Below are 20,314 nucleotides of genomic sequence, written 5' to 3'. Positions count from 1 at the left end.
TGGGCGCCCAAACAAAAGATACATGACCGAAGACTATTCAGCTGGAAATAGAATTAAAAACAGTTATACAATTCAATGAAATAAATCAATGATGTTCCAAACACAACGTAAAAATAAAACAAAACAATATTGGATAAAGTACAATAGAACAATAAATAAATAAAACAAAACCTTAGATAAATAAAACAAAACAACAAATAAATAAAACAAAACCTTAGATAAATAAAACAAAACAATAAATAAATAAAACAAAACCTTAGATAAATAAAACAAAACAACAAATAAATAAAACAAAACCTTTAGATAAATAAAACAAAACAATGAATAAATAAAACAAAACCTAAGATAAATAAAACAAAACCTTAGATAAATAAAACAAAACAATAAATAAATAAAACAAAACCTTAGATAAATAAAACAAAAAACAATAAATAAATAAAACAAAACAACAAATAAATAAAACAAAACAATAAATAAATAAAACAAAACCTTAAAACAAAACAATAAATAAATAAAACAAAAACGTTAAATAAATAAAACAAAACAATAAATAAAAATATCGCTAATCGTAATGATACATGTAGCTATATTACAATTAACTCACATGCATTCGCTAATGCCACCAACGATTACCATTTATTATATATATATATTTTTTTTTTTTTTTTTTTTTTTTTGCTGTTTTTTTCCAAAAGACAAATAATTCCATTCTACTTTAGAAAACATTTAAGCTTTAAACCTTATCTGTAGACTGAACTACCAATGTTATTTAGAACGGCATTAAACATGGATATATCATATTTCTATCTCAATTAGAACTACACAAGGGTCCTACTGGTAGGTTGATATGAAGGTTTATGTACCCGACGGAGTAATACTTCCCCGAGGACTACGTCTAGGAGATATTTAATGTCATTGAGGACACAAATTGTTTCTTATACTAAAAGTTATAACCTAATACAGTACACACAACCCGCCATCGACAGGTTCATTTTAAACAGTATACAAGTTTAATCCTTGACTGCGATTAGTGTACTTGTTCTGGTTGACTGAAACAAATAGAATGATTTTGTCTTGAATATATTGATTGATAGATATGCTACACCCTCCATTCTGTTCATTCCGTGTGTTTATACAAATGGAAGGAAGGCATCTCAATGTTATTTAAATTATGATTTTTTTGTTGTAGTGTCTGATATAATACATGTATGTATATTTAGATGAAAGTCTATTTTGGAAGCTATTTTAGCCACATATGAAACACAGTCATATATGCCAATATTTTGTACTTAAATTGATATAGAGGAGCCGACTTGAGTAGCTTTATAATGTGACTTCAATAGTTTTGTTACACCTATATATTGCGATAATGATGGCATGGCTGTACATTTCAAAACATTACACGAAAAGCACATTTTCGAATACATTTAGACATACGAAAAAAATACAAATTAAATTTGGGGTTGCAAAAAAGTTTTATTTAAAATATAATTGCACAATTTACAAATATGTCTACCGTTACTGATCCTATTTACCATAAGGCTGATCTGATCAAAATCAATTTTGAGTTTAAATACATTAAATTAGAAATTTCCATGGACAACTCAATATTAACAACAGGGCATTGTGACATCGCTGAACTTAAGAGTGTACTAGCACCCTATATCACGACTCCAACTGCAATGTTTAAGTATCGTGACGAGTGATCACCTTTTATGTAATTAATAAACTCAGAAATTTGGGCGCTCCACTAACCAAAGATACAAACCGAAGAAAATCAACAATTAAACACCTCAATGGGTATTCATTCCAAACACAACGTAAAAATGGGTTAATTCATATTTAGTACCTCATTAGTGTAGCTGTGCTTAAAATTTCCGTCAAACTCTTTTTCGAGATATTTTACAACCTAATATTGTTCCTATTATCTTAAGTAACATACCAAAACTTCTAGTTATTTGATAGAACATTATTTCGTTTAACGTTGATGCTGCATTCTATGTCAGATTAGGAGTTGGTACCTTGCAATGATATAGTATGTCATTTTTTTTGCTATGCTATATAATTTCATGACAGAGATTAAAATGAAAAACAGCACATAAATATAGGATCTTACATGAGTGTTCATTTCATTTGAGATTTTATGAAACGAGTCCAAGAAGGTTTTTTTTTTTAATTTTTGCGAGCAAACATTAAAACTTCGAGACGAGTTTCAAAATATCTCATATGATATAAACACAAATTTAAGATACTTTTGATCACATATCTACAAATATCTATATAACAAAAATGTCGAGTCAAAATATATTCCGAAAATCCAACAGAGGCCGCCATTTAGTCCCGCCGTCCTCGTAATCCTGCCGTCACGTCATTTTTCCTGACGTCATTTTATTGTTTTTGTCTGACGTCATAATGAATTTCTAGCCGATGAAAATCGCTCCAGGTCATATTACATTAGTGACATGTTCAGAAATACTCATCACATGAGCGATATCACTGGATATCAGGCGGATTATGTGATAGAAGCAACGATCATGTTTTAAGTACATCTAGATTTAAATTTAATAACAATAAATACTTAATATTGATACATTCCTTAACTTTCACGATGTTAGTTAAGTACGACGTAATCACTCAAATAAACAAATAAAACTAGATTCCTCTAAGAATATATTCTATGGGGCGCGTTATTGAATATATTCTTAGAGGAATTGCTCCATACAAGCATGGTTAACATAAAAGCGAAATCCAATCCCTATATTTACACTCACATGACTTTTTTATTTATATTTTATGCAATAAAATCGTCATGTGAATGTGACGTAATTATTCAATAAAAGTCGGTCAAAAGTGGGAGGAGCTTATTCAATTGAACAGCGAATGATGACTCTTCACATAAGGTAGAATTATTCATCCGTGACGACAAAAAGTTCAATATTTTATTGTAAAATAAACATGACAAACAAAGTCAATTTCAGAGATAATTTCATTTAATCAGATCAGAACTTTAAATATATATTCAATTTAGCTAAAAGTTAATATATAGCGTAACAACATAAAGAATTTGTACACGGCCACATATGTGAACTCGGTGACCGTTATTGTGCAGCGAGGCGAAGCTGACGCACGCTTACACACTTGAGTTGGCCGAAGTTGTCAAAACACCGATTTTCAAGTAGCTCAATGTGTTTGAGATGTCGTCTGACTTGACGATATTACATCCTTGGGAGCCATGTGATTATATAATCTACGCTTAGATCCATATCGCCATCGATAGATGAAACAAATTCACTTGTGTTCGATGGATACAATGTATTTGTGGTGACGCGTAACTGTCAACACGTGGATTATTAGCGGTGCATGTTTTATAATACACATGATTAAATTCTCAAAGAACAAAGACAAGAGATTATGTTTATACCTGACCTCTATCAGAGGGTCTCACGACCGTCCACCCCAAAGACTCGATCGTAGGACGAACATAGGCACAGAGGTAATGTTTACATTTGACACCAATCATTTTTAACATAAATGAAAGCACGTCGCCCCGGTCATGATATTTTTCCGTTTCTTTATACAATTGTTAATTTAAAAATTGTTTGAATCATATATAAATATAAAACATGTATATATTGTTTACATTTTTCCAAAATTCGATGAAAAACAACAATATACACATAATGTTGCGTCAAAATGTAAACAAAGCCATTTGTTTCTTTAAATAAGTAGTCCTTTTACCTTGCACAGAACATTTTCATACGTTTCATAAGTTCAAAGTTCAATGTTACCATGCAGTTACGGTAAACAAAATCGGCTAGTATTAGCGTATAGTGACCAAGCCTAGCAAGTGTAAATATACAGTTATGGAATATTTTCATTCGATCATTTCTAAACATGAAAGCCTCAATAACTCTATATTCATAATCAATGGATGTCATAAAATGTCATTTACTGTACCCATGGACCCCACCACCCTCCATGGAATGCGGGGGCAGAGTTTGGGTCCGCGGGAGGATAGTGGCAAGGTACTGACGTCTCATTCAGCTTCTGTAACTCAGTCAACATTTTCATCACAATTTCAGGGTATCTATCAGATAAGTCCTCCTTCTCCACCGGGTCCATGGAGATATCAAACAGCCATAGGTTCTTAGTCGTGTTAACACTATCAATACCTTTAGTCGTGTCAACAGTATCAACTCCAATGTGGGTGTCCTCTGATTTGGGTTCCGGTATCCACCTTCCAGCTCCTACAGTGATTTAACAAAGCATTGCATTGATACATAACTCACTCGACACACTATATATCTGTAATTTACAAAGTGTGCAATTGATATTCAAATTTTAAAATGAAATATGCTCTATCGTTAAGATTAAAGACAGTCGATAATGTACGTTTTAGCACGCTTGCGGAAACATCTTGAGAAACACTTTTGGGTTTTTAAAAGTATTATCAATATGCATTAAATTAACTGAATTAAGTTAAAACTATAAGTGTAATCTAATGAAACATTAATGATAGCATTATGAAGAAAAAAATCTTAGAATATTAAAACTCAAGTATTCAAATAAATATAGTAATCAAGTGAACAAAATGACCAGGTTGTAAAGTTGTATTCTATCTAATTCTTCCTTCCATCTCAATTTAAGTCAATATCAATTTAGCCTGATCGTTCCCTCCAGACAAGACCAGAAAAATTTGAATCGATTAGCTTTACTGACAGGTACAGTGCGACGGACGATTCACGAGTAAGGAAAAAAATACTGTGATGCGGATTGATAATATCATCCGAAATTATTTTCAAACATTCGTTAAGAAATAAAACAAAATAAGTATACAAAGTAGTGATAATAATATCTGTTCAGATTAATACCTGGGTTCCCTGTAATAAGCTTCCAATTTCCCCACCTGAGGGCAGCCCTGTAGCGATTGTCAAAAGGACTTCCTTCAAGTGTATCACCAACAGGCTCAAAGAGAGGGTCAATGTTGTGTAGTAATACTTCTCTCGGGCTCACGGCTCCCTCACTGAAAACATAGTTATAATAAAGAATGTGTATTTCATTTGTCGGCGATCAGTAATTTCACCTAAATATTAAATATGGGTCTTTCATTTTGTATCAACATATTAGACACTAACTTCACACAGGGACCTGACACGAATTTCTGACCAAAAGTATTTACATATGTATATTATAGTATCAAGGTAAAGAAGAACCGACATATATCTTTAAACCAGGAATTTTTAATTACGGGCTTTATATACCAGTGACATATATCTTACCTTAAAGAAAAATACTTTATCTTTCCAATGAGTGCTTGATCAACAAATTTAAACATTACGGTACTCACTTACTTTAAGCGGAACCGTCATGTTCATCTTTTTCTTCGGAGCGCTTTTCGATTTTATATATTATGTTAAGAATGTAGTAAAATATGTATTGTTACGCTGGTCAGCGAAATCGAGAAGGTTCCGAAGAAATTTGACAAGGCGGTAAGGGTTAAAGTAAGTGAGCTACAAAGTAAGTGAGTTAAATTTCTTCGGAACCCTTCTCGATTTCGCTGACCAGCGTAATAATACATAATTTACATAATGCTTAACATAATATATAATAAGTTATCTTTCCAATGAGTGTTTGATGAACAAAATTGGCTAGGTATTGACCCCAGGCGTAGATTTAGTGATTTTGACTTGGTTATTGAGTTACCCATTAAGGGAGAAACGACATTTAGAGCGGATACCTACATGTAGCCTATTTGTCGTATATTTCCCGGTTCATCAATCCATAACTTGGTCAAAACTTAGCCAATTTTGTTCATCAAACACTCATTGAAAAGATAAATTATTTCTCTTTAAGTTAAGATATGCGTCAAAATATCATGAATTAAAAATGTGCCGGTTTTTTCTCTACCGCAGAGTTCATGTCCTTGATACTATAATATACTTATATAAATACTTTTGGTTAGAAATTCGTGCTAGGTTTCTGTGTGACTTTATACCTTATAGTTTTCCATTGATCAAAGCCATCGAGTGGTTTAGTTCCATTAAGCGAGCCACCAGCTAGTCCCACCAATGTGGGATACCAATCTGTGACGTGTAGAAGTTCATTGGATACAGTTCCTTTTTTCTGTAGCGCTTTCCCATGCACAAATCCTACTCCGTGAACCCCTCCCTCCCATAGAGTAGCCTTACAACCTCTCAGAGGCGCATTGTTTCCTCCTGCCCATATCGCCCCACCGTTATCTGAAAGAAATGTTATCATTAGTGTAATATTTCTTTAAAAGTTAAAAAGCAACACGTGAATTACAGTGATTTACTTTGCGTGTTCAATTTAGTGATAAATCGTGTTACCTATCTGCTTATTGACTAGAGATCTAGTCTCACTTGCGAGTTTTAATGTGTACACTATAATTTAGTATATTTGTGAGAATGACGTGATTTTGTTCAGAGAGAACGACGTTATATATTATCAAAACATCATGTTGTTGTATCAAAATGTAGGTATTTATAATTTATCAATCATTAGAGAATACCAGATGAAGTCCCACACGACCAACCTGTAGAAAAGACCATGACGGTATCGTCCCACATGCCGTTGGCCTGGAATGCTGCTGTGATGTTCCCTATCGCCTCGTCCATGGCTGCTACCATACCTGGACCAATAGTGTTATATCTTGTATATCAAATCTGCCTAGGAGAAAATCAAATACAAAAATAGCCCTTCATCAACAGTTACCGTGTATAGAAAATACAAAATTTCGAATAAAATTACTTTTGTGACAGTTCATCACAATGTTACTTTATAAATATTTTAATAAACGACATGACGTGATCGCCGAAATAAATTGTAGTACATTCGGCTCTCAATTTATATTTCGTGGCACAATAATACAGACCTGCGTAAGTTCGCCTTGCGCCATTTTTGATATTTGTATATTGTTCCTTGTACCTTTCTGGAACTTCTAATGGTTCATGCACAGCTTGTAATGCAAGGTACATAAACATCGGCTGGAAAACATATAATGTATCTATATAAAATGTACATCGATTGTAAGTTAAAACATTAAACCTACACCAATCATATAAAACAATAATTTAGAAAAAGTCCAGTTATATTTGTAGCTTGTAATAGGGTTAGAATAATCAGAATGGGTGAAAGTAAATGAGAAGAGTGGATAACTACATAGCATGTTCAAGTGGCTCTGACTTCTCGAAACAAAAACAGCCACCAGAGCTTATGTCATTTCCTTATGTAACTTATGACACAATAGTAACATAATATTTGTAAGTCAAGCAAAAGTCAAAACAAATTTAAATAAAGAACAGAGTTACAGAGTAAAGTGACTTAAACTCTGCCTTTGACTTCAGTTGTAGAGAAATCAGCGCCTCGTCTTTTACAGTGGTGAATATTTCATCATCCAAGAAAGTTATAAAGCTAAAGGTCCAGAAAGGCATTAACTGTATAAATGATGTGTATATGTCATCGACGCTATTAAACAATGATACGTTATTTATGTAAACTGCAAAAGGATAGACTTTGAACAAGGTTTTTTCAGGGTATTGCGTATTAAAGTCAAATCATATTTTGTTATTTTCTGTATGTTTATGACACCCTTACCTTGGAATTGTTGTGCCTGTTAACAATGTCTATTGCACGCTTGCTGTACATCTCTGTAGAGTACTCGTTTGGGATTGGTCCAGCTGGTTTCAAATCTTCCCAGAAATCCGTCCCACAAATACCTCCCCCAATACATCGGGATTGGTTGTAGTATTCCTCACGCCCTGCCAGATACCCTGGAAATGATTAAAATAACACCTACTGTCTTTGTAACTATATCGCCCTCTAGTGTTAGTGTATAAGCTGAAATATGTCAGCTGCCTAGGCCAAGGCTACATTAATGATTATTATCGTGTTATGGGTATAATTTCTTAACGAATCATCTTATCCTCAAAGACAATGTAGCTATTCTACTACATGTTTGAAATATTGCATCTAGTATATATGTGATATACAAATTAATGGTAGAAGTAGCAAAGAGCTCTGATAATAACAAAATATATCATAACTTGTTGCATAGTGTTCTTAGTAATAAAGCAATACATAACGGTAAATATTACTTTGAAAAAAATATTCACCAAAGGTTGAATCGAATCCCCTGTTGTACGGAAGATATTCCTCCTTGTAAAAGCCTAGATGCCATTTGCCCACGAGGTGTGTAGCGTACCCAGCCTCCTTCAGCTTGTCTGGTAGTGTAGGACTGTCCCTTGGCAAGGCGTTAGGCTGGGGCGCCCATATTACACCGTGCTGTAAACCAGTGTGGATCTACTCCAAGAGTGAAAGCAAACTTTGATTTTATAAAAAAAAAGACAGAAGAAAAAGTTTGTGTCGAATGGACAACAATTCAATGGTAGCATTACACAGATCTGGGTACACTATATCATCAGCTAATTACCTACGACCATGCCAGTTAGCAATGTAATTACAAAGATCTGAGTAAGATATATGTCAATATCTCAATGCATATTTACATTCATTGCTTAGACATTCCTTTTCGTATAGTAGATAAAATAAAGTAGAACCTTGAACTTTGACGGCACAATAAGCGCACACATAGAGTACCACAGTTTATCAAAACAGAAACAAACACAAAGGTATTATTTCCTCCCAGACGATGTTTGGGATAAAAAGTGTGTGTATGTCTATTTTTCTGATTGTCACGATTCAGGCTATATTTAACAGAAATACATATTCATAATATAATGTTTACTCAAATTATCAGGATAAAAAGAATGAAAACAATGTATAATGACAAAAATCGTTTCTAAGCACAATAGCCAATCCACGTAATCACTTTTTAAATAATTTTACCCTATGACTATATTAACTTATCTAATCTATATATAATGCACATTAACAATAGTTCCGGTTTACGTGTATGATATACGTGAATTATCTATATCAATGTCACCAAATATATACCAAATTACACATTTTGTCACATAATTGTTTGGTAAGATATAACATAAATGATTTAGAATGTTTTGTAAGGAAATGAAACATGTGACCACAGTAAATGTGTACTCGTATGTTAACTTTACACATGTGCTGACTATTTTACACGAACAATGCATAAATAGTGTCACATGGAGCTTGTTGGGTGTCACGGATCGCTTGTTCAAGTAAACAGGTAAACGTCACACAGAATGACTGAAATAGACAGTGTGATATATTTCCACCGCCTGTCATTACCTGGTATCTGCCAGACATAAGTTGACTCCTTGTTGGTGAACATATGGGTTGTACATAGTAATTTTCTAGTCTGACTCCCTCTCCGGACAACTTGTCCAAGTTCGGTGTCCGGATTTCAGATCCGTGATAACCGATGTCATTCCACCCATAATCATCAGCCAGTACAAATAAAATGTGAGGCTTCTTTGTTTCAGCAATCTTCACAAAGCACACGAGTCCAACCACAGCCCATGTGGTAAGTCCCAACATAATTTGTGAATGGTACACCACGGTACGTAAGGACATTCAATGTCTACAGAACAACCTACCTCTTATAATGAAATTAAAAAAACGAGTTAGCGAATCAGCACACGGAGTGACAGGTGACGCGGATCACTGCAATGCAATGTGTATGTGTACCCAGAAATTGATCAAATACTACAGGTAAACAACGAAGCTCGAATACATGGTATCGCATGTTGTCTTGGTTGTCTATCAACTTAGTTAGCTAACATAGTTTATAAAACTAGAATATCAGGGTCATCCTGTACTGCTTCCATATGGAGATTTTATGTTAAGAAAAAGATTTTACAACAACGACTGCCATCCGTGTTTTACTATCTTATACAACTGTTTATCAATATACTTTTGTATTTTTATTCGTGGAATGGAGCTCTCAAAACATCCCACGCTCAGAAATATCCATGGTTAGCATATTTGTTGAATGGAGCTCTCCAAATATTCACGGTCAGAAATATCCTTGGTTAGCATATTTGTTGAATGGAGCTCTCCAAATATTCACGGTCAGAAATATCCTTGGTTAGCATATTTGTTGAATGGAGCTCTCCAAATATTCAGAGTCAGAAATATCCATGGTTAGCATATTCGTAGTTGGCCTATGGCTATGAGATAACGAGTTTAATGATGTACAAATGTAAGAACAGAATTTGTGATTTAACTACAACCAGAACAAAATAACAAATGCTTCTACACAGTTACAGTATTTAAAAAAAAACTTGATTATTTGAACTGGAAAGAAAATAACGAATATGAAAACATTGACAGAAAATTTAAGTGCGAGCAATCCATGTGATGAATATGAACTACTTACACATGTAGGTGGTATGAATAAAGAGTTGTAAAGACACATACAATGGCGTACAGTCATCATCACGAGCTTTGTATTGTCACGTGCATAAACGGCATGTGTTACAAGTCAAGTTACTCCGACAAGAAAACATATCAAATAGATCCATATTTTGAATGGCCCCTAAAGCAAAGTGAAGCCGGGAAGTAAACTTCATAGCACGTTTAATTTAAGATTTAGTTATTCATGTATGTAGTGTAGGAAATAAGTACCTAAGCGTCAGCTTTATTTACTACAGTACCGACATCAACACATGTACATGTACACGAGGATATCACAATATACACAAGATGTTTATGGTGACAGTATACAAATACAGTCCTCTAGGAATCTACGCCAAATAAACACATTGATAAACAATCATGTAACGAAACCGTTTTAATTTAAATAAAACAAACAAGTAATCATTGTGGTCTGAGACAAGTAATCATTGTGGTCTGAGACTTTGATCCGCTGGAATCACTATGCCTATAAAACCATGAAATTCTGTCTTTCAGTAAACATGACCTGCATTTATTGGTTATAACAGAAGTCAAACAATAATGAACCATACATCAAATATACATAATTGGATGGATGTGGCGATAACCAAGCCAGATGATTTAGTTATACATTTTGGTATATTATTACAACATTGTTTCTTCTGACTATGCTTTGTTGTCTGATATTTTGCATTTGAAAGTCATATAATAAAGATTTGCTTTTCATTAAAGGGCGAGATAATTAGCAATATTTCATTGGAATGTAAAAGGCATTAAGTTACCCATGTCACCATTTAACTAATTATTACCTTCAGTAGAATATATGTATGTTCATTAAGCCGTCCATTTCTACTAATTACAACGGTCACACAAAACAATATGTAGATGATAATTATGGAAACCATTATTTTGGGTCCTAGGCCTGTACATATGAAACATCAAATATTAACTATAAGTTTATGCATTGTGATCGATACGAATATACAATTTGTATCTGAAAGCAAATTATATATTTAACATTATAATTGTTCAGCACCAATCTAAAAAGATACTTAACAACCTAAGAATAATTATTACAATGTAATGGCAGATAAAGCTGTCAATCATTCATTTCATAGACATTCATTAGCCACTACATGCTCACGGAAGATGAGAACCATGAAATTATACACTCACATTCAAACTGTCTACTTTGTGATGTTCTCCTAAGCTTATCAATCGGAAAGACAGCCAAAGCCACAAACTCTTGTGTACTTAAATGTATATATCATTTTACCAACCAATGTGTGATAATTTACCCTCTTCCATGGCCCCCGTCAGCCCCCAAAATGTGATCATTAACCTCTCCCCCTTTTCAATGGCCCCGTAAGCCCCCAATATGTGATCATTAACCTTTCCCCTGTTCCATGGCCCCCGTCAGCCCCCAAGGTGTGATCATTAACCTCTCCCCCTTTTCCATGGCCCCCATCAGCCCCCAAGGTGTGATAATTAACCTCTCCCCCTTTTCCATGGCCCCCGTCAGCCCCCAAGGTGTGATCATTAACCTCTCCCCCTTTTCCATGGCCCCCATCAGCCCCCAAGGTGTGATCATTAACTTCTCCCCTTTTCCATGGCCCCCGTCAGTCCCCCAAGATGTGATCATTAACCTCTCCCCCTTTTCCATGGCCCCCGTCAGCCCCCAAGGTGTGATCATTAACTTCTCCCCCTTTTCCATGGCCCCCTCAGCCCCCAAGGTGTGATCATTAACCTCTCCCCCTTTTCCATGGCCCCCGTCAGCCCCCAAGGTGTGATCATTAACCTCTCCCCCTTTTCCATGGCCCCCGTCAGCCCCCAAGGTGTGATCATTAACCTCTCCCCCTTTTCCATGGCCCCCGTCAGCCCCCAAGGTGTGATCATTAACTTCTCCCCCTTTTCCATGGCCCCCGTCAGCCCCCAAGGTGTGATCATTAACCTCTCCCCCTTTTCCATGGCCCCCATCAGCCCCCAAGGTGTGATCATTAACTTCCCCCTTTTCCATGGCCCCCGTCAGCCCCCAAGGTGTGATCATTAACCTCTCCCCTTTTCCATGGCCCCCGTCAGCCCCCAAGGTGTGATCATTAACCTCTCCCCCTTTTCCATGGCCCCCGTCAGCCCCCAAGGTGTGATCATTAACCTCTCCCCCTTTTCTCCATGGCCCCCGTCAGCCCCAAGGTGTGATCATTAACCTCTCCCCCTTTTCCATGGCCCCCGTCAGCCCCCAAGGTGTGATCATTAACCTCTCCCCCTTTTCCATGGCCCCCTCAGCCCCCAAGGTGTGATCATTAACCTCTCCCCCTTTTCCATGGCCCCCTCAGCCCCCAAGGTGTGATCATTAACCTCTCCCCTTTTCCATGGCCCCCGTCAGCCCCCAAGGTGTGATCATTAACCTCTCCCCCTTTTCCATGGCCCCATCAGCCCCCAAGGTGTGATCATTAACTTCTCCCCCTTTTCCATGGCCCCCGTCAGCCCCCAAGGTGTGATCATTAACCTCTCCCCCTTTTCCATGGCCCCCGTCAGCCCCCAAGGTGTGATCATTAACCTCTCCCCCTTTTCCATGGCCCCCGTCAGCCCCCAAGGTGTGATCATTAACCTCTCCCCCTTTTCCATGGCCCCCGTCAGCCCCCAAGGTGTGATCATTAACCTCTCCCCCTTTTCCATGGCCCCCGTCAGCCCCCAAGGTGTGATCATTAACCTCTCCCCCTTTTCCATGGCCCCCGTCAGCCCCCAAGGTGTGATCATTAACCTCTCCCCCTTTTCCATGGCCCCCGTCAGCCCCCAAAGGTGTGATCATTAACCTCTCCCCCTTTTCCATGGCCCCCGTCAGCCCCCAAGGTGTGATCATTAACCTCTCCCCCTTTTCCATGGCCCCCGTCAGCCCCCAAGGTGTGATCATTAACCTCTCCCCCCCTTTTCATGGCCCCCATGTCAGCCCCCAAGGTGTGATCATTAACCTCTCCCCCTTTTCCATGGCCCCCGTCAGCCCCCAAGGTGTGATCATTAACCTCTCCCCCTTTTCCATGGCCCCCGTCAGCCCCCAAGGTGTGATCATTAACTTCTCCCCCTTTTCCATGGCCCCCGTCAGCCCCCAAGGTGTGATCATTAACTTCTCCCCTTTTCCATGGCCCCCGTCAGCCCCCAAGGTGTGATCATTAACCTCTCCCCCTTTTCCATGGCCCCCGTCAGCCCCAAGGTGTGATCATTAACCTCTCCCCCTTTTCCATGGCCCCCGTCAGCCCCCAAGGTGTGATCATTAACCTCTCCCCCTTTTCCATGGCCCCCGTCAGCCCCCAAGGTGTGATCATTAACCTCTCCCCCTTTTCCATGGCCCCCGTCAGCCCCCAAGGTGTGATCATTAACCTCTCCCCCTTTTCCATGGCCCCCGTCAGCCCCCAAGGTGTGATCATTAACCTCTCCCCCTTTTCCATGGCCCCCGTCAGCCCCCAAGGTGTGATCATTAACCTCTCCCCCTTTTCCATGGCCCCCTCAGCCCCCAAGGTGTGATCATTAACCTCTCCCCCTTTTCCATGGCCCCCGTCAGCCCCCAAGGTGTGATCATTAACCTCTCCCCCTTTTCCATGGCCCCCGTCAGCCCCCAAGGTGTGATCATTAACCTCTCCCCCTTTTCCATGGCCCCCGTCAGCCCCCAAGGTGTGATCATTAACCTCTCCCCCTTTTCCATGGCCCCGTCAGCCCCCAAGGTGTGATCATTAACCTCTCCCCCTTTTCCATGGCCCCCGTCAGCCCCCAAGGTGTGATCATTAACCTTCTCCCCTTTTCCATGGCCCCCGTCAGCCCCCAAGGTGTGATCATTAACCTCTCCCCCCTTTTCCATGGCCCCCGTCAGCCCCCAAGGTGTGATCATTAACCTCTCCCCCTTTTCCATGGCCCCGTCAGCCCCAAGGTGTGATCATTAACCTCTCCCCCTTTTCCATGGCCCCCGTCAGCCCCCAAGGTGTGATCATTAACCTCTCCCCCTTTTCCATGGCCCCCGTCAGCCCCCAAGGTGTGATCATTAACCTCTCCCCCTTTTCCATGGCCCCCGTCAGCCCCCAAGGTGTGATCATTAACCTCTCCCCCTTTTCCATGGCCCCCGTCAGCCCCCAAGATGTGATCATTAACCTCTCCCCTTTTCCATGGCCCCCATCAGCCCCCAAGGTGTGATCATTAACCTCTCCCCTTTTCCATGGCCCCCGTCAGCCCCCAAGGTGTGATCATTAACTTCTCCCCCTTTTCCATGGCCCCCGTCAGCCCCCAAGGTGTGATCATTAACCTCTCCCCCCTTTTCCATGGCCCCCGTCAGCCCCCAAGGTGTGATCATTAACCTCTCCCCCTTTTCCATTGGCCCTATCAGCCCCCAAGGTGTGATCATTAACTTCTCCCCCTTTTCCATGGCCCCCGTCAGCCCCCAAGGTGTGATCATTAACCTCTCCCCTGTTCCATGGCCCCCTGTCAGCCCCCCCCAAGGTGTGATCATTAACTTCTCCCCCTTTTCCATGGCCCCCGTCAGCCCCCAAGGTGTGATCATTAACCTCTCCCCCTTTTCCATGGCCCCCATCAGCCCCCAAGGTGTGATCATTAACTTCTCCCCCTTTTCCATGGCCCCCGTCAGCCCCCAAGGTGTGATCATTAACCTCTCCCCCTTTTCCATGGCCCCCGTCAGCCCCCAAGGTGTGATCATTAACCTCTCCCCCTTTTCCATGGCCCCCGTCAGCCCCCAAGGTGTGATCATTAACTTCTCCCCCTTTTCCATGGCCCCCGTCAGCCCCCAAGGTGTGATCATTAACCTCTCCCCCTTTTCCATGGCCCCCGTCAGCCCCCAAGGTGTGATCATTAACCTCTCCCCCTTTTCCATGGCCCCCGTCAGCCCCCAAGGTGTGATCATTAACCTCTCCCCCTTTTCCATGGCCCCCGTCAGCCCCCAAGGTGTGATCATTAACCTCTCCCCCTTTTCCATGGCCCCCGTCAGCCCCCAAGGTGTGATCATTAACCTCTCCCCCTTTTCCATGGCCCCCGTCAGCCCCCAAGGTGTGATCATTAACCTCTCCCCCTTTTCCATGGCCCCCGTCAGCCCCCAAGGTGTGATCATTAACTCTCTCCCCCTTTTCCATGGCCCCCGTCAGCCCCCAAGGTGTGATCATTAACCTCTCCCCCTTTTCCATGGCCCCCACAGCCCCAAGGTGTGATCATTAACCTCTCCCCCTTTTCCATGGCCCCCGTCAGCCCCCAAGGTGTGATCATTAACCTCTCCCCCTTTTCCATGGCCCCCATCAGCCCCCAAGGTGTGATCATTAACCTCTCCCCCTTTTCCATGGCCCCCGTCAGCCCCCAAGGTGTGATCATTAACCTCTCCCCCTTTTCCATGGCCCCCATCAGCCCCCAAGGTGTGATCATTAACCTTCTCCCCCTTTTCCATGGCCCCCGTCAGCCCCCAAGGTGTGATCATTAACCTCTCCCCCCTTTTCCATGGCCCCCATCAGCCCCCAAGGTGTGATCATTAACCTCTCCCCCTTTTCCATGGCCCCCGTCAGCCCCCAAGGTGTGATCATTAACCTCTCCCCCTTTTCCATGGCCCCCGTCAGCCCCCAAGGTGTGATCATTAACCTCTCCCCCTTTTCCATGGCCCCCGTCAGCCCCCAAGGTGTGATCATTAACCTCTCCCCCTTTTCCATGGCCCCCGTCAGCCCCCAAGGTGTGATCATTAACCTTCTCCCCCTTTTCCATGGCCCCCGTCAGCCCCCAAGGTGTGATCATTAACTTCTCCCCCTTTTCCATGGCCCCCGTCAGCCCCCAAGGTGTGATCATTAACCTCTCCCCCTTTTCCATGGCCCCCATCAGCCCCCAAGGTGTGATCATTAACTTCTCCCCCTTTTCCATGGCCCCCATCAGCCCCCAAGGTGTGATCATTAACCTCTCCCCCTTTTCCATGGCCCCGTCAGCCCCCAAGGTGTGATCATTAACTCCTCCCCCTTTTCCATGGCCCCCGTCAGCCCCCAAGGTGTGATCATTAACTTCTCCCCCTTTTCCATGGCCCCCGTCAGCCCCCAAGGTGTGATCATTAACTTCTCCCCCTTTTCCATGGCCCCCTCAGCCCCAAGGTGTGATCATTAACCTTCCCCTTTCCATGGCCCCCGTCAGCCCCCAAGGTGTGATCATTAACCTCTCCCCCTTTTCCATGGCCCCCATCAGCCCCCAAGGTGTGATCATTAACTTCTCCCCCTTTTCCATGGCCCCCGTCAGCCCCCAAGGTGTGATCATTAACTCTCCCCCTTTTCCATGGCCCCCGTCAGCCCCCAAGGTGTGATCATTAACCTCTCCCCCTTTTCCATGGCCCCCATCAGCCCCCAAGGTGTGATCATTAACCTCTCCCCTGTTCCATGGCCCCCGTCAGCCCCCAAGGTGTGATCATTAACCTCTCCCCCTTTTCCATGGCCCCCGTCAGCCCCCAAGGTGTGATCATTAACTCTCCCCCTTTTCCATGGCCCCCGTCAGCCCCCAAGGTGTGATCATTAACCTCTCCCCCTTTTCCATGGCCCCCTCAGCCCCCAAGGTGTGATCATTAACCTCTCCCCCTTTTCCATGGCCCCCGTCAGCCCCAAGGTGTGATCATTAACCTCTCCCCCTTTTCCATGGCCCCCGTCAGCCCCAAGGTGTGATCATTAACCTCTCCCCCTTTTCCATGGCCCCCGTCAGCCCCCAAGGTGTGATCATTAACCTTCTCCCCCTTTTCCATGGCCCCCGTCAGCCCCCAAGGTGTGATCATTAACCTCTCCCCCTTTTCCATGGCCCCCGTCAGCCCCAAGGTGTGATCATTAACCTCTCCCCCTTTTCCATGGCCCCCGTCAGCCCCAAGGTGTGATCATTAACCTCTCCCCCCCTTTTCCATGGCCCCCGTCAGCCCCCAAGGTGTGATCATTAACCTCTCCCCCTTTTCCATGGCCCCCGTCAGCCCCCAAGGTGTGATCATTAACCTCTCCCCCTTTTCCATGGCCCCGTCAGCCCCCAAGGTGTGATCATTAACCTCTCCCCCCTTTTCCATGGCCCCCGTCAGCCCCCAAGGTGTGATCATTAACCTCTCCCCCTTTTCCATGGCCCCGTCAGCCCCCAAGGTGTGATCATTAACCTCTCCCCCTTTTCCATGGCCCCCGTCAGCCCCCAAGGTGTGATCATTAACCTCTCCCCCTTTTCCATGGCCCCTCAGCCCCCAAGGTGTGATCATTAACCTCTCCCCCTTTTCCATGGCCCCCGTCAGCCCCCAAGGTGTGATCATTAACCTCTCCCCCTTTTCCATGGCCCCCGTAAGCCCCCAAGATGTGATCATTAACCTCTCCCCCCCTTTTCCATGGCCCCCGTCAGCCCCCAAGGTGTGATCATTAACCTCTCCCCCTTTTCCATGGCCCCCGTCAGCCCCCAAGGTGTGATCATTAACCTCTCCCCCTTTTCCATGGCCCCCGTCAGCCCCAAGGTGTGATCATTAACCTCTCCCCCTTTTCCATGGCCCCCGTCAGCCCCAAGGTGTGATCATTAACCTCTCCCCCTTTTCCATGGCCCCCGTCAGCCCCCAAGGTGTGATCATTAACCTCTCCCCCTTTTCCATGGCCCCCGTCAGCCCCCAAGGTGTGATCATTAACCTCTCCCCCTTTTCCATGGCCCCCGTCAGCCCCCAAGGTGTGATCATTAACTCTCCCCTCCATGGCCCCTCAGCCCCAAGGTGTTTAACCATGGCCCCCGTCAGCCCCCAAGGTGTGATCATTAACCTCTCCCCCTTTTCCATGGCCCCCGTCAGCCCCAAGGTGTGATCATTAACCTCTCCCCCTTTTCCATGGCCCCCGTCAGCCCCCAAGGTGTGATCATTAACCTCTCCCCCTTTTCCATGGCCCCCGTCAGCCCCCAAGGTGTGATCATTAACCTCTCCCCCTTTTCCATGGCCCCGTCAGCCCCCAAGGTGTGATCATTAACCTCTCCCCCTTTTCCATGGCCCCCGTCAGCCCCCAAGGTGTGATCATTAACCTCTCCCCCTTTTCCATGGCCCCCGTCAGCCCCCAAGGTGTGATCATTAACCTCTCCCCTTTTCCATGGCCCCCGTCAGCCCCCAAGGTGTGATCATTAACCTCTCCCCCTTTTCCATGGCCCCCGTCAGCCCCCAAGGTGTGATCATTAACCTCTCCCCCTTTTCCATGGCCCCCGTCAGCCCCCAAGGTGTGATCATTAACCTCTCCCCCTTTTCCATGGCCCCCGTCAGCCCCCAAGGTGTGATCATTAACCTCTCCCCCTTTTCCATGGCCCCCGTCAGCCCCCAAGGTGTGATCATTAACCTCTCCCCCTTTTCCATGGCCCCCGTCAGCCCCCAAGGTGTGATCATTAACTCTCCCCCTTTTCCATGGCCCCCGTCAGCCCCCAAGGTGTGATCATTAACCTCTCCCCCTTTTCCATGGCCCCCTCAGCCCCCAAGGTGTGATCATTAACCTCTCCCCCTTTTCCATGGCCCCGTCAGCCCCCAAGGTGTGATCATTAACCTCTCCCCCTTTTCCATGGCCCCCGTCAGCCCCCAAGGTGTGATCATTAACTCTCCCCCTTTCCATGGCCCCCATCAGCCCCCAAGGTGTGATCATTAACCTCTCCCCCTTTTCCATGGCCCCCGTCAGCCCCCAAGGTGTGATCATTAACTTCTCCCCCTTTTCCATGGCCCCCGTCAGCCCCCAAGGTGTGATCATTAACTTCTCCCCCTTTTCCATGGCCCCTCAGCCCCCAAGGTGTGATCATTAACCTCTCCCCCTTTTCCATGGCCCCCGTCAGCCCCCAAGGTGTGATCATTAACCTCTCCCCCTTTTCCATGGCCCCCGTCAGCCCCCAAGGTGTGATCATTAACCTCTCCCCCTTTTCCATGGCCCCCGTCAGCCCCCAAGGTGTGATCATTAACTCTCCCCCTTTTCCATGGCCCCCGTCAGCCCCCAAGGTGTGATCATTAACTTCTCCCCCTTTTCCATGGCCCCCGTCAGCCCCCAAGGTGTGATCATTAACCTCTCCCCCTTTTCCATGGCCCCCGTCAGCCCCCAAGGTGTGATCATTAACTCTCCCCCTTTTCCATGGCCCCCGTCAGCCCCAAGGTGTGATCATTAACCTCTCCCCCTTTTCCATGGCCCCCGTCAGCCCCAAGGTGTGATCATTAACTTCTCCCCCTTTGCCATGGCCCCCGTCAGCCCCAAGGTGTGATCATTAACCTCTCCCCCTTTTCCATGGCCCCCGTCAGCCCCCAAGGTGTGATCATTAACCTCTCCCCCTTTTCCATGGCCCCCGTCAGCCCCCAAGGTGTGATCATTAACTTCTCCCCCTTTTCCATGGCCCCCGTCAGCCCCCAAGGTGTGATCATTAACCTCTCCCCCTTTTCCATGGCCCCCGTCAGCCCCCAAGGTGTGATCATTAACCTCTCCCCTTTTCCATGGCCCCGTTAGCCCCAAGGTGTGATCATTAACCTCTCCCCCTTTTCCATGGCCCCCGTCAGCCCCCAAGGTGTGATCATTAACTTCTCCCCCTTTTCCATGGCCCCCGTCAGCCCCCAAGGTGTGATCATTAACTTCTCCCCCTTTTCCATGGCCCCTCAGCCCCAAGTTGATCATCCCCCTTTTCCATGGCCCCCGTCGCCCCCAAGGTGTGATCATTAACCTTCTCCCCCTTTTCCATGGCCCCCTTCAGCCCCCAAGGTGTGATCATTAACCTCTCCCCCTTTTCCATGGCCCCCGTCAGCCCCCAAGTGTGATCATTAACTCTCCCCCTTTTCCATGGCCCCCTCAGCCCCCAAGGTGTGATCATTAACCTCTCCCCCTTTTCCATGGCCCCCGTCAGCCCCCAAGGTGTGATCATTAACCTCTCCCCCTTTTCCATGGCCCCCGTCAGCCCCCAAGGTGTGATCATTAACTTCTCCCCCTTTTCCATGGCCCCCGTCAGC

General features: G+C 43.9%; 1 protein-coding gene across 2 annotated transcripts; it reads right to left on the bottom strand.

Moving 5' to 3' along the window:
- Positions 1 to 2,406: 2,406 nt before the first annotated feature.
- Positions 2,407 to 10,466, bottom strand: LOC138320431 (arylsulfatase B-like). 2 transcript variants are annotated; one of them, XM_069263390.1, is made up of 8 exons: positions 10,337 to 10,466; positions 8,133 to 8,319; positions 7,615 to 7,790; positions 6,893 to 7,004; positions 6,554 to 6,649; positions 5,996 to 6,239; positions 4,872 to 5,023; positions 2,407 to 4,247 (listed from the first exon to the last, which is right to left on the bottom strand). In XM_069263390.1, the coding sequence occupies exons 1-8, from the start codon at positions 10,394 to 10,396 to the stop codon at positions 3,949 to 3,951; spliced, it is 1,326 nt and encodes a 441-aa protein (XP_069119491.1). In that variant the 5' UTR covers positions 10,397 to 10,466; the 3' UTR covers positions 2,407 to 3,948. The 2 variants fall into 2 exon arrangements, with proteins under 2 accessions (XP_069119491.1, XP_069119490.1); XM_069263389.1 differs by lacking the exon at positions 10,337 to 10,466 and adding an exon at positions 9,247 to 10,243.
- Between the last annotated feature and the right edge of the window lie 9,848 nt (positions 10,467 to 20,314).

The sequence above is a fragment of the Argopecten irradians genome, chromosome 4, assembly GCF_041381155.1.
Source record: "Argopecten irradians isolate NY chromosome 4, Ai_NY, whole genome shotgun sequence".
In the NCBI taxonomy this organism is placed as follows: Eukaryota; Metazoa; Mollusca; class Bivalvia; order Pectinida; family Pectinidae; genus Argopecten; species Argopecten irradians.
This window is presented reverse-complemented; position numbering and strand designations above follow the sequence as displayed.